At 35.6% G+C, this 14,867-nt stretch overlaps 1 protein-coding gene across 7 annotated transcripts in view; it reads right to left on the reverse strand.

Annotated features, from left to right (window-relative positions):
* HELZ (helicase with zinc finger) overlaps positions 1-14,867 on the reverse strand; it is a 95,113-nt gene that overhangs the window by 21,524 nt on the left and 58,722 nt on the right. For all 7 annotated transcript variants that reach the window (XM_075169455.1, XM_075169454.1, XM_075169450.1 and 4 more), the window contains 6 exons: positions 12,673-12,851; positions 11,029-11,147; positions 9,071-9,216; positions 6,640-6,787; positions 3,574-3,757; positions 2,401-2,629 (listed from right to left, as the gene is read on the reverse strand). In XM_075169455.1, the coding sequence (XP_075025556.1) occupies positions 2,401-2,629; positions 3,574-3,757; positions 6,640-6,787; positions 9,071-9,216; positions 11,029-11,147; positions 12,673-12,851 (1,005 nt within the window). The remainder of the gene's footprint in view (positions 1-2,400; positions 2,630-3,573; positions 3,758-6,639; positions 6,788-9,070; positions 9,217-11,028; positions 11,148-12,672; positions 12,852-14,867) is intronic.

A 14,867-nucleotide genomic window follows, 5' to 3' on the forward strand; every position in this document is an offset into this window, starting at 1 on the left:
CTCATTTTGACAAGTATTAGAATATTTATAAAATTCAAGTACTCTCTAAACTTTTTTGAGGTCTGTTTTTCCTAATGAAATGTCACTTCTTTCAGATTTCTGTACTCCTCTTGTACTAAAAATGAACCATCTTTCCAGCAGCACGCCTGAGCCCCTCCAGCGCTATTTTCAAAGAGTAAATGTTCAATTATTCAGTGAAACAAGACAACGGTGTATTAAAGGGAAAGCTTGAGATACATCTTAATAAAGCTCCAGTGCTCCTTGATTCTTAACTATCTTTTTGTTTTGTAATTTTGAACAGCTAAACATATATAAACAGCTGCTGGTCTTCGAAAGGCAAACTCAATCCCTAACTGCCAAGACTGTATCTTATGTACTGTGCTGATAGTCTATACTTTTATTTTAGTAAGTTTTTGCATGCCCTATTTCAGACATTTTGAAGGAGCCATACTTGAAGAAACTGCTGAGCCCCCACATTTGAAAACTGGGTCCCCTCTGGGTATCTAACTTAAAAACTCAACACTCAGGCTTACGTGAAAATTCAAGAGATTATCTTCCTCATTGGGATTTGGAGAGAATAAGAGACATGGTTATTTTCCAACAAAAGCTGTACTTAGACAAATGGTTAGAGAACCAATAATGGTCCTAGGTGCTAGCTAGACTAACTCACTCTCTGACTTAAGTAACACTGCACATCCTGAACCCCAATGTAGGGAAGAGAAGCAAAATTTATCAACTAAGAGTAATTTCTGAACAAGCGGTAAGAGAAATCTCAGTCAGCACAGCATGGTAACCTGCTAAGCTAAGTCATGCATCTCTGCAGCGTAAGTTGATAAACTAGAGGCTGCACCAGCAGACTGTAACAGACACTCATCATTTGTGATCGAGCGCTCGAGAGGCATCAGTTAGCTCCTTCTCATCAGTTAGCTACATAAACCAGATCATGTCTAAAAAACAAGCAGGTAATGGGAAAAGTGAAAAAAGCCACAACCCTTATTTCTCTTTCAATAAGATGTTATTAGCAGTTTAGAGCAGATCACCGTATTAATGTACGGATACTCTTGATGTGTCACCAGCAGGTATGTGGTTAAATTCAGGTTTATTTCATAAATGCAGTAAACAAAGGTTTGGGTTCCATTTGGGTTTTTCAATTCTTATCTTTGAAAAACACATCAATTTTCAATACAGTAAAAGAATACTGCTCAGGAAAGTAGAATACAACGTAGATAGAAGAACTGACTAATACGTATTTTTAGCTGTATTACAATAATGCAGTCAGTGCACTGTTTCCTCTCTTCGAGAAATAAGCCTCAGGGTTTATCTCTGATCATCTCAACATTTCAGCTCTTCCATCGAAAAGGAAACCTTTGAAGAACAAGAACTTGGTATCCTTAACATCAGTGTTTACATATCTTAGCATTTTTCACATTGCTTCGTTTAAGTCTATAAAAAGTAAATTTGCTCAAATCTTAACGAGTTTTTTCCTAGTGTCGTGAAGACATATAAAACCATAAATAATGGTTTTGAAGTCTTCTACCTTTATGACTGCCATAATATTCAACTTGAAAATATTACATTACATCACAATTTTTAACTCCAAATTACATATTACTTTGATTTATATATAAAATTCTAACAGGTATACCAAAGAAACCCACTAAAAATAAATTAAGCATCTGCAATTGTTACTGTCAAGTAAAAATTAGAGCAACTATAAATACATAAAAAGACAGTGTATCAATGACCAGGTGGTAGATATCTCACACTTTTTCTCTGTAGGTTGTTATACATGGTGACACTCTGACTCTGGACAAGAAGGTAAAACCAGAATAAAACAAAACAACAACAAAACAAGCCAGACTTGTCCACCCGAGGAGGATATTAAAATGCTCTGCCTCCCATCTGTAGTGGTTTTCTTCACTATCATGGAAAAAAAAAGTCCCCTCTCTTCCCTGTCAGCAAGACTTACTAATCAGGGGACAGAGCGGCCCTTGCACAACCGCGTGCTTCCAGCTCCAGAGGAGACTTGGTAGATGGCATCTCAGGAACTACCACAGCATAGACTGACACTGCTCAGCCTACGCAGGGCTACAGCTGCCTGCTCTGCCTGAGGGGTGAGCTTCAGCAGCACACTTTGGACGAGCTGAAACCACGCCTGCAGATTCAAGCCTCTGCAAGAGTTGGGAACACAACTAATGCTTTACCATCTTTACAGTATTTCTATGGATATAAACACAAAGAGTTTCAATTTCATTATACAGTTATTTTAAGGGTTTAAATATATTGTGTCTATTTGGCACCTAAAAGAACATCCATCATTTTACTAAATCCATCAGTCATAGATAAACACATTTTCTAGTACCCTTAGCCCTGATTAACTAAGGAACATATATAAAGTACCTGCATCTTCCAATGGAACATAAAGCAATAGGATCTCCCACCACAGCTACCAAGGATTGTGCTCTTGTAATGGCAGTGTTGAGAAGTTTGTAATTAGACAGAAAACCATAATCCAAGTCTTCTGTTGAATCCTCCAGTAACTGCTCTTTCCTTTTAATTGGTGTTTGCTTATGTTTGCATGTATGCCGTGTTCGTACTGTGCTGAGAAACAAAACTCTAAACTGTTTTCCTAAAATGAAACAAAAAACAAATGTCTAGGATAATTGTAGTTATTTCTGCTAGTAACACAATCAGATCACTGCACTTGCCAGTTAGATTTCACACCTAGATATTCTGAAGAACTGATAGCTACCCTTCCCATGAAGAGCTTTATGCAAGAATAATAAGATTTAAAAATTTTAAAAGATGCACTATAAATAGCATATTCTATTACAAGAATATTTCCTCTTTAAAACTTATTTTTCATCTTGATATTAATCACTCCAGAACTTTCTGAAATGCTAATTATCTTTACAAGGTTGCCAATCAGCCAATAACAAATCTTGGATTTATTTATTCTACCTTAAAAGAAATTTCTGGACATTCCTGTTTCATATTTTAAAATTTCTCAGATATATGAATATCTACCATGAAAAAACAGAACACACTACTCGCTGTCACTCACTTCATTATCTTCCTTTGTTTATTACTGACTAAAAGTGCAACTAGCAACAGGCTATGCCTACACAAAACTCTTGTTATTGATGTGATTCTAGGAACAAATACCTAAATTTGTGGACCCCTTTTTACAATCTATTCCACAAATGCAAAAATCAGCAAAACATTTTGAGGCTACAGCTTTGTTACATTTTTAGATGGAACTCTGTTTTTCCTGTTACGATGAAAATCCATCAGTTTTCACATTTTTCACTCAATCAATTTATTTTTTAAGTAAGCTTGAACTTAATTTTGAAAACAGATAAATCTCACATTCATTAATTTATTCCTTTTGTATTCAGCGTTGGAATAACATCCAATCAGCATATTTGCCAGTTTCATTTTGATACATCGTTTTTTATGGGCTATGTCACAGCTCTCCTTTTGCTCTGATCGTTTTAGTAAGTCCTACTTAACTTCACCAGTCACATTTTTCACTTCCTTAGCATATCTTTGAGACACATAACTATTACTTACCCTGAACATTTAGCACTCTCTCTACACTGACATCAGACAGTCTTTTCTTCCGAAGCTCAGCCCGAATTCTGAACACTTGATCAGCATAAGGTGTTACGACACCTATACTGCCATCATCCAATTTGCCCCAGGCAACAGGCCATTTTCTTCTTAATTCTTCAACACGCTCTACTACTTCAAACACCTTAAAAGAAAGTCAGAATTCTTAAAAGTATGCTCCAGTGAAGATCATTTTTTGATATTGAAAGAGAACTTGAATTTTAAAGCTCTAAAACATTTACATGACACAGTATTACATAGCCTTACTGAACAAGCAATAATACTATTGCATTCTATAGCAATACTCTAAAAGTATCATGTATTAAAACAACGTATTTACTATACAGTACCTTTTTTAATCTTGACATAAATGTTTGCCCACAAAAATGTCACCTTTAAAGTTCAAGCTGGGGAATTATATTAATAACCTTAATTTTCATGCTTCTGTTCTTACAAAAATGTCAAGTGCAGTAGGACCTTTCTTATCATACTTTAACTAATTTCCATCAGTAAATATACTGCCTAAATAGGGATTATTTTATTTTTATTCTGGATTTTATATCTGCCATATTAGAATTTGATAACTCTAGAAAGAGAATATGTATACCAGATACCAATCACTTCCCATTCCAAAGGATACCATAAGGAATTTCAGATTATTCATCAACTGCTAGTTCACCTCTATGAAATACTATTAAGCGTGCTACCTGAAAAGGCTAATGAGTAATAAAAACTGAACACCTCCTCCTGTGATGAGACAGGCTTAAAGTAACCTGCTGCCAAAAAGCACCAGGCATAGTAGCTTCTGTTTCAACACACTGAATAGAAATACTGCACTATGGAAGGTATTTCTGAATAACTTTATGGAAGGTTTGTGCGTTTGTTTGGGTTTTTTAACATTTACATTCAATGTGTCATTTAATACATGTCAATATGTCATTCAATAAATATTTATCCAGCTATTTAAAGCATGATAATTGATGAATGCAGTTTTCCTATAGCATCACAAAGGCAAGCACAGCATCTTAATGGAAGCTAGGCAGATAGTCTTTCCTACAAGAACCTCAAGTATTCTTAACTTTCTTCTCTTCCCTATTCAGCCAGTTATCTTTAATGCTCCCAGCTTTTATATTATCTCTTCTTTAAATTGGTGAGTGGGAGTTCTAGGGACTTTTATGGACATTTCAAGAACATGGAAAATTATATAAATCACAAAGGGTATGTACAATAGTATAAAGCATAGTAGTTCCTAACTGCTAAAAATCTGTTGGTTTATGCTGACTTCTTAGCATCTAAGATCGGATTATACAACACACATTTTCATTTAAGTATGTATTTTTAAAAAATTAATCTAAACTGGAACAGTTTATTGAAAAACTCAGGAATTTAAAAAAAAATCAGGAGGAAACTAATAAAGAAAAAAAGATCTGTTAATCCTTAAAAAGTCACAAATAGTTTATTTTTTATAATTTCAGATTTTCAGAGGACAGCAAAAATATGTGGCTGTTTTTGAGCAAGTCCTGAATATAACCTCTTGCAACATAAATTCTTGTATTTAAAAGCTAGTTGTACTGCCAAAGGGTATTAGAATAAACTTTGATATCTAGAAAAACTGTAGCACAAATATAATGTTCTTTTGCAGGTATTTTAGCAAGCTTTTCTGAAAGCATACAGCTTCTGGACATGTAGTTAGAATTAACACCATATAGGGAAATTTTAGAATTAAGACCAAAAAGGGAAAGTGCATTTTCCTGATTAATATTTGATATAGGCACCAATGAACCATAAGATGCCCCAACGCAAACGTCCATTAAGGGTCAAACAGAAAAAGTCTCCCTCATCATCTGATTTTCAGTTTTTCATGTTGGTGTTCAAGCAGCTGTTGTCCTTCATTTCTGCCTGTAGCTATTAATGACTCATAATTTTCAGACAGTTACTTGGCCACTGAAGATATTTTTAGGTTTTTTACAACTTTTTTAAAATGGCAAAGCAATCCAAGTAAATTAATGAAAGTAGTCAGGTGCCTTCAGGTTCTTTTCAGTTTTTTTCAGCGATGTGTCCAGAAGTCATTGGAGCTTCTTATTTAAGTAGATCTTTTAGTACATCAAAGAATGCATAACAAGTGCAGCATAATAACAACAAAAAGGTTGAAAATTGTGCATCAGATGAAATGCACCATGACCAACAAGGGGCAACACAGCTCTGCAGTGCTTCATAACAAACACTGCTGCTAAACTGCAACCTAACTACAGTTAAAATTCTTCATAAGTTTAAGAAAATTCGTGATATTTCTTTGTTTTTCTTCAAATGTCAAGGGCATGTCTTAAGACATCTTTTTGGTGGGAAAAAAAGGAGTTGAGTCAACCCCTCCCTAACTTGAGGTGACTGGAAAAAGGCATCTTCCACTACGAAAAGTATTACTCAGTCGGGAGGGAGGGTGAGGGGGTGTTTGGTTTTTGTTTGGTTTTCTAGGTTTGGGTTTTTTCTGACTCAAAAGAAGGAATGAGAAGGAAAGTAATTTTTGAAGAATACAAATAAATCTATGTGAAACAAACATATTGAGAATAAGTTCTCACCAAAAAAAATCTCATCTGCACATGATCAGTTAGACACTGATCCTAAACATATTAAAGCAAATATGAAATGTTACTCCAGAGGACTCTTATCTGAGTGGGAACATTTCTACAACAGTCAAAGAAATTAAGTTTTACTTCAAATTGCAGTTACTCTCAGTTGCTAAGATACATCCATCAGACTGTCACAAAAATTATCAGGAAAGACATCCTGAAGAATGAGCCTGAGAGAACTATATGCAGCTTGCAATTTGCAAAGAAAAAAAGAAGATAAATTAATTGAAATGTTTATTACATTTGCAATGTCCACTACTTCATGTTTAGCAAACTCCATGTTCCTCTCTCCTAGTAGAGGACAATTTATGTCTTCCACCTACACTGAGCATAAACTAATAAATTTGGGAGGAGGGGAGCTTTAAGAAAACAGCCAAGAACAAAGCCAAAGAAGAGTTACCTCTGCATTGTTGTAAAAAGCTGTACTATTTTTTTCCTGCACATCTTCTCCACGTGCTGTGAAGAAAGTCAAAGGATAGAAATCTTTGTGTGCTGGCTGCTTTCCACTTGCCATCAATTTGCCTTCATAGAAAAGTTCAGATGTGTAACTGTAACAAGGCAAAACAGAATAAAATGTGGAGTCTACACATGAGCTCACTGATAAAATATGCAATCACAAAATACTTCATAAGGAAAACATTCGGCATCTTCAAGTGATTTCTCTGAACTGGTATTTCCATACTACAGGCGGAGCAGAAGGCACTAAAAATATGTTTTTCTAACACTTTTTCTACAAAGGCAGTATTTTCTTCTAATCTAAAGCTCAAGAGAGTTACTAATATTCTCACTCATGCTTCACTCAGAAGTTCTGGTGGCTTGAAACTGGGCACAAGGAACACTTGCTGTCTGGGACTGGTTATTCCCCAGGCTTGATGGACAGTAAGTGTGCTTACATCAGTTAAGAGTTGTTGAACTTGGAAAATAAATTTACTAAAGATCTCATGTGTACTGTGCATAATGCAGGTCAAGCATTCAGCTTCCAAGCAAGCTCTTCCTCTGTGACTTCTACTCCAGACCAATCTATGTTGCTAGTCACCAGAAACACAACCAGAACATACTTCCTCTGCTGGCAGCAAGCATTACAGAAGCTGGCTGACTGAAAACAAAATGAGGCAAGAACTACTTTCATGGTGAAAAGCAGGAGGGAAGAAGGCAAATTGAATGGAACAAGACAAAAAGCCAACAAGAAGAGACTGCAGATTACTATCGGTAGTACTCTAAGTACTGTATACTATTGCATGCACAGTAGAGCTAAACTAATGTACTGGCTTTCATTAATTAGTGAATTCTGGTATAATCTAACTTTTGAATGCTCAACCTCCAACCTTAATGTTCTTTAGATATAATCTGTGGATGCAATGACATGAACGCAGCCTGACATGAAGACAATAAAAGCAGGAAACTGTGCAGTCAGTCGGCCCGAGTTCTTCCAGGCTTCCAACTATTGTAGCTTAAGATGTAAATAACTGGTCACGGAAAAGCTAAAGAAACTAGTCTGCTACCAAATGATCATCAACCAACCACAGCCCACTACTGACCAGAACTGGCTTACACTGGACAATCCTGAAGAATATGCAACTCTTCTGTGGACTAAGTTGCAGCAGTCCACTGCTGCCAATGAGCAAAACTAACAATTTCTTCTGCAAATTAATTCTTAGTAATGAGTTCTCATTAAACAATAAAACATCCTTTCTACAAGGACTGTTTTTTCCAATTACAGCTCCAAAGTCAGGTTGAACTAATGGCTTGTTCTTTCCTTAATTTCTTTTGGTCTCTTTATTTCAGTTACGTAGGTATGATTAATGAGCCCACCATGAACCATCTTCCTACACTTACTTCTGTCTTAAGTGCCATGGTCCCATTTATCAGGGGAAATTCCACATTATTAAAAAAAGTAGACTTGAGACAATCTCCTAAATGGACCACCATCGGAGTATTTAGCAGGTTTCACTTCACACAGCAATACTTTCTAGTGGAATTAGGCACACTGGACTTTCACTAGACAGCCGGCTAGCCCCCGTCATATTTCTGCATATGTCCATAAAATGAAGACAGATCAAGCTGTGTAACAAAATATTACATTCTCACTTTTGATTCCCCAGAGCACTTAAATATTTCTGCTTTTGCTTTGAAAACAGTGATAACCTAATTAGTATGACTGGATACCAACATGCTATTCCTCAGTACATATTTGAGCCAGGATTTAAACTTTAGCATTTTTCCCCATGATTGCACTTACTCTTTCTAGCACAGCTCATGGATGAGCTCATTATACTAGCAGCCATTAGTTTATCATAGCATAAAAATGCAAGCCCACTGGTTAATGTGTCTTGAAAGAAGTAATAAAAGAAGACAACAGGAAAGAAACCTGCCCAAAATTTGACCTATTTTTTTCTGTTCGTAGTTGTGTATCTGTACGTTCCTTACATTGCACATAGCTTACCATTCCAAGATAATCCACCCTGGTAACTCTAAAATTCTGAAACAGTTCAAAGAAACACAAACCCTATATAATATACTGCATAACAGCTAAAAAGGGAAAGTTAACCCTTCTTTTGCTTAGGCTGCAAGTCTTGCAGTCAAAGCATCGCCACCTGAATGAGGGGTCTGTAATGCAACTGCCTAACTGAACCCCTGGAGACTCTTCCAGGACACCAAATTTCAACCCAGTAACAAAGAATTACTCTACTAATTAACTTTGAAACAACAAGATTTCATTACAGAAACACATAATGCTTCTCTCTTCGTTCAGTTGTGCTTGGCTCAGAGTTGTTTTGTTCACTCACACCAGTCAAAGAAAAGCATGATACAGTGAAAAAGTTCACACCTACTTGATGATAGCTTCATGGGAGCGATAGTTCTCACACAGCAAGATCCTGCATGGAAATTCTGCAGGGTAGTGCTCATAGAGCCGATCAAGCAATGAAACATGAAGGTTTCTTTCCCTGGCAAATTCACTGTAGACAAAAGGACTGAGCTGTAATAGACACACACATACAAAGAAAATGTAACTAAATACGTGAACTTGGAATTTCATGCTCCCAACATACGTATTTTGCATCAAAACAAAAATGAAACGTTACTTTTACTGTACATTCATAGTTGGAAGACATACGCCATGCCTATTCCATAGAAATGCCCATTCCTACTGTAAAAGTGACAAAAGACCAGCATGCTCTTAAAGGAACAATAAAACATTCGGTAACTATGTAAAGAGGAGAGAAGAACTCTTATACCTAAGTTTTTTCCTTGTGGCTTGCACAGATGAAAAACTCAAAGCAGACAGCTTTTGACCAAAAAAAAAAAAAACAAACCCCAAACAAAAACACCAAACCAAAACCGTGGTTTGAATGACATTACACAATTACTCTGACAAGCACTTTACAGCGCTACCACAAATAGTACAGATCAGAAAATACAGAAATTTGTCACACAATTTTTAAAAATTAAATAGAAAGTCATTGGAAAAACCAAAACCCAAGTGGCCTAGTTATTACACTATTACACTACACTACTACTGTGCTTGTTTAACAATAAAACCATCATCTATTATGGCAGGAAAAATAGAACCAAAGATGATGAACAAAGATTTTTGAAATAAAATTTTAAAATGTAGAAATTAAGCCGATCTATTTTGTCATTCTGAATACATATGATTCAGATTCTGAGTTTGAGTTTCACTTCAGATAAATATTAGTTTTAGGAATTTAAATACTGGATACCTCATAGAGTAGCTTCTGTAAGAACCTGAGCTATAGAACAGCTCTTTACACAGGCAGCCTGAGACACACAGGCCAGGTCAAGACTCTAGCCAACCAGCTGGGCTGATGCGATCTAGCCTGAAGTGGTGAGAATTCCAGTCTCTTAAAAAGCACTTTTGAGATCTGTATTTAAAAAGCACTATCCCAATCCTTGGGATTACTATGATCATGACTTGAAATGATCTAGCAGTGTTAAGTAAGTGGCAACACCACGCTAAGTTTATTACTACACACCAAAGCAAACATCCACTCTACTGCTACTGTGAAATGTCACGACAATTAAAGGCAAATCTTTAAAAACAAATAAATCTGGCCTAAATCAACAAAGCAAGTAAAGTTGACTTTTCCAAGTGTGCTTTCTCATGCCTACAGGCTGCAAAATGACATGCATAATCAGCGTTTTAAACTCTTCTAAATCCTTTAAACCAAGCAATTCCTAGGCACATCACAGTAACGTCAAGGCACTGGTTAGTTTCTGTTCCCTATTTCTTACTTGTTCAAATCCTTACCAGATTATGATGCTTCTAATAAAAAAAAAGTTGTCTAAATCATAATACACATTCTCTGTATTCTTCAATTCTTTCAGAAATCAATAGGTAACAGCAGTCATAAAAAGTAGGAGAAACCCCTACCCTGACTGTAATAACGATCCCCATTGCTTATGCAAGTAACAACCCTTGAATTTTCCTTGGCTTCCCCCTCCATTATACGACCGGTAAAATTTATGCATTTCCCTCTTTAAAACCAAACTTTATTTCCATATAGTTCAGTGGTTAAGCACGCTCAAGCCTGTTCTAGCACAGATTTCCTATGTAACCTTGGACAATTCACATGCTTTGTGCCTCAATTCCCTTACTGTAAAATGGAGACAACAGCATATTCTCACTTAGCAGAAATACTGTGAGTCTACGTTAGAGATTATGAGGTATTCACGTACCACAGAAATTTGGAGCAGATAAATACGTTAAATATATAAATACAAATATTATAAATACGCACTTTACGTTCAAAAATTCTATAGCTCTTACCTGCATATGGTCTCCAGCCAAGACAATTCTTGTGTTTTTATTAGCTAATGCTAGAGGCATAATAGTTTCACACTCCATAGCTTGCGCAGCTTCATCTAACAGAATGTGTGTAAAAAAACCTGTAAAACAGAGATATCAGCAAATAAATGAAACTTGAAATATGATAAAATAAACAGTGATAAAAATACAAGAAATTGTACTGAAAGTTCTGCATTCTGATAGTAACCAAAACTAGAAAAAAATTCAGTATGGCTTATACAACTACTAGAAACCACACAAACAATTTTCAAACCCATCAAATGACCAACAGTGGTCAACCAATTGCCAGTGACATTAGCAGTAGCCCACAGATCTGCCTCTTTCTTCTGATATACGTGAAGTTAAACAAGTGTTTTATCCGAGCTCTCCTTATCCCAAGAGGAAATGTCTCTTGGCAGACCTCCCTCAGTAGGTTTCTCAAATCTGAAAATCTTTTCATCACCATGAGGAGCTTCGGATAATGACAGTGAAAAGGACTTCCCCATGTCCTATTAACTATTTTATATACTAAATTTCCATTAAAATTGCACACATACCTGGCCACTTGGCTGGGTATGGGCTTTAACGAATGTAGGGGGGAAAAAAGGAACAGAAGTTGAAGGAAAATTTAAACCCAATCTTATGATAATATTGGACCAAAAGGTTTCTTGAGGGGGAGGAGTCCATGCACTGGAGAAAATGCACTTGAAAAAAATTGGGCCACAGTAGACTTATATTTTATGAAATGTAAATTCAGGGTAGGTATAGAAAAGAAATGGTTTTATACACCAATATATATTAAGGTTTAAAACAAAGTATTACAGGACTTAGTGTACCATCCAATTAAGATTATATACATAAAAACGTAGCAGTTTTGTTTGAAAAACATTAATTTCATACAGCTGCACACACATTACTACAGCATGACTGCTCGTTGCCAAACAAAGCCGTTACTTCCATCTAAAGACCTGAAAATATTTACCATAAATTCCATGTTAGTTTTCTCTACTGCAACAAATGCCTAAACATAGCCATAAAAAATTAACCATAATAACTTCTGTAAAGAAATTCCACGTTCTCCAAAAAGCAGATGGATTTCATTTGGAGATCAAGAAAACAATAAACCCTAAGCAGCCTCTGCCCCAAAAAAATCAGTCTAATATATTTCAGTTTAGAAAACAACCCTAGAAGTATATGTTAACATAGCATGGGTTGGTATGTGTGGGAGTTGTTTGCAAAGCTAAACAATTCACAAAACAAGAAAAAAAGCTCTCTGTGTATATTTATGCTTACATGCTCCACTGAGTAATGACCTTAATGAGCATAATATTCAAAGTCAGAATCTCAAACAGAATTTTCCCTGTTGGATCTCTGAAACACCAGATCATAGATAGTACTTATTTTTTTTTTAAATAAGGAAAAAACAGAATAAGCAAAAGGTTAATTTGAAGGCCAGCAGTTTGTAGCTTTGTAATAAACATTTATTCATAAAAGAGAAGACCATTTTAAGATTATCATTGTTTTCTTTATTTTTTAACAGTTCAAAGAATTGGGTAAGGAACTGACACTGGTAAGAGGAAGATAATTCTCAAAGCATGGACACTTCTTGTTTAGAAATTATGTTACCTGGTTCAAGATCCAGTTGACATAGATACTGTGATGTATTTAAAGTAACAACTACTACTCGTTGCTTAAGAATGTCTTCTTTCTGTGGCATCTGAAAGGTGGAATGTGTGCTTGAAATCAAACAGTACTGATGCACAACTGGGTGGACAGTCTTTACCCAGCGATTTCTGAAATATACCCTAGAAAAGAAAAAGGGGGCTTATTTTCTATACAGTTTGAACGCAGTGACAGCCTAATATTTCAAATGCTAATATTCTGTTTTCTGATAAATAAAAGTAATCTTCAGGAAGCAAAACATCACAACTGTGCAGAATTACATGCTAAAATGTCTTCGATTTACCTTCCATTATTTGCTGCAGTGCAATACTACATACATGAACAGTTACCAAGGATTAATTCACATATGAAAATCTGTAAATTCTTCATACGTTTAAGTTCTGCGACCCTCACATCAATGTTTATTTCATTTTATTCATTTTATTCATTTTATTTCATTCTAAAGAAATATTTCCTCAGCTGAAATATAAATATAGCCCATAGTCTTGGAACTGACAGAGCTGCACTAGTCTGCACATTTCATCAACTGCAGCCATAGGATCTTTAAAAAAAAAATTCAAAAGACATTAATAAAATCCTGTACTTTTACACATACTATATGTCTTCTGGGTTCTAAGAACCAAACAGGAAGTATATTCATCTTTTTATCATGCAGGGCCATAATTATGATACACTGTATAAAAGAATGAGAAAATAGTGCCAAAAAGGATGGCTAGAGTCTAAAATATCAGGACATTGTCATCAAAGCACTGGACTTCAAATATCTTTCCATTACACAAGATAATTTTAACTGCCATATCACGAGATCAGTGATGAATTTTTTCTTAAAAAGTGATGAAATGTTACGGACAGTCTAGCTAAATGGAAGAGGAACAGGGAAGACACAAAGAGTACGCCCCAGAAAACAGAGTACAAATAACTCCACAGAGGTACCAAACCACACCAGCTGAGGATCTGGAAAAAGATGCCAAAAGGCTTCTCTATGGAGTGTTCCTCAAAAACATAATCTGCATCAAGTAAGAACTGTGAATGTAAAGTGGAACCTTAAAACTACAGGAAACTATTGTACAGATATTAATATCTAGAATTAAAGTTATTTCAATTTATTTCCAAAGCAAATTAAGATTAAATGATTTAAACTAATTAAACTAATTCTGGGATTTAATGCTGTTTGGTTTATCTATTCATTATTTATTTTCTTCTGATTAATTTCTCCTGCGCCCATCTTACAAATCCCAAATCATTAATAAAATATGTGGAAAAGTGTAATTATGCACCTAAGTGCAAAACATGATTGCCCTGGCTGGACTTGGGATATCACATGTCCACCCATGTCTGAAAATTACAGCTCAGTTCCACATAACGTGAGAGAAACAATTATTAGGATTATAATAAATTTGGTTTGTGAAAATACGATGTCCATTTTGGACAATAAGCATACAATGAAATGCAAAGCGGTGCAAACGCACTGCAGTATTCTGAATGGCTTTTTAATTTGACAACGCAGCCAACCAAAATTGACACTTCGTGACCAAAGGCAACTCAGTTAAGACTGGGTTCAGTGCAGGAGAAAACAATACACTCCTGAGCCATGCTCAGAACAAGAACCTTCTAATGTCACCCCAATATATTTATTTCTTATCAGCCATCAAACTGATAAGCTTTATTTGATAAACTGTTATTACATCAATGTAACAACACAAAATCATGGCCTAATAGCTAGAACAGGTAATAGGAGCAAGATAACCCCTGCTCTGTTTATCCCAGCCATTCAGTCAGCTTTTATATGATTCAGTTTCTCAATCTTAACTGAGGGTAATACTTACCTACCATCTCACAGGAGTACTGTGAGGCTTAATGAGTTTATTGTGAGTTTATGTTTGTAAAGCACTTTGAGATTCTTGGATGAAAGGTGCTATTGAAATGTAAAATATTATGGTTATTAGACATTATTATACCATGCACTGTCTTTTATTATAAAAATTCAGCTATGTGTGACTCACAGATTGGCTGACAGCATTTCAAACTGCATTGCTGCTTACCCATCATTTCTTTTATTTTGGTGTGAGATCAAAAAGGTATCCCAGAGCTATTATTCACCACTGGCATAAAAACACCTGGCAGATGTGACTACTTCG

The sequence above is a fragment of the Calonectris borealis genome, chromosome 20 (genome assembly GCF_964195595.1).
Source record: "Calonectris borealis chromosome 20, bCalBor7.hap1.2, whole genome shotgun sequence".
Taxonomy (NCBI): domain Eukaryota; kingdom Metazoa; phylum Chordata; class Aves; order Procellariiformes; family Procellariidae; genus Calonectris; species Calonectris borealis.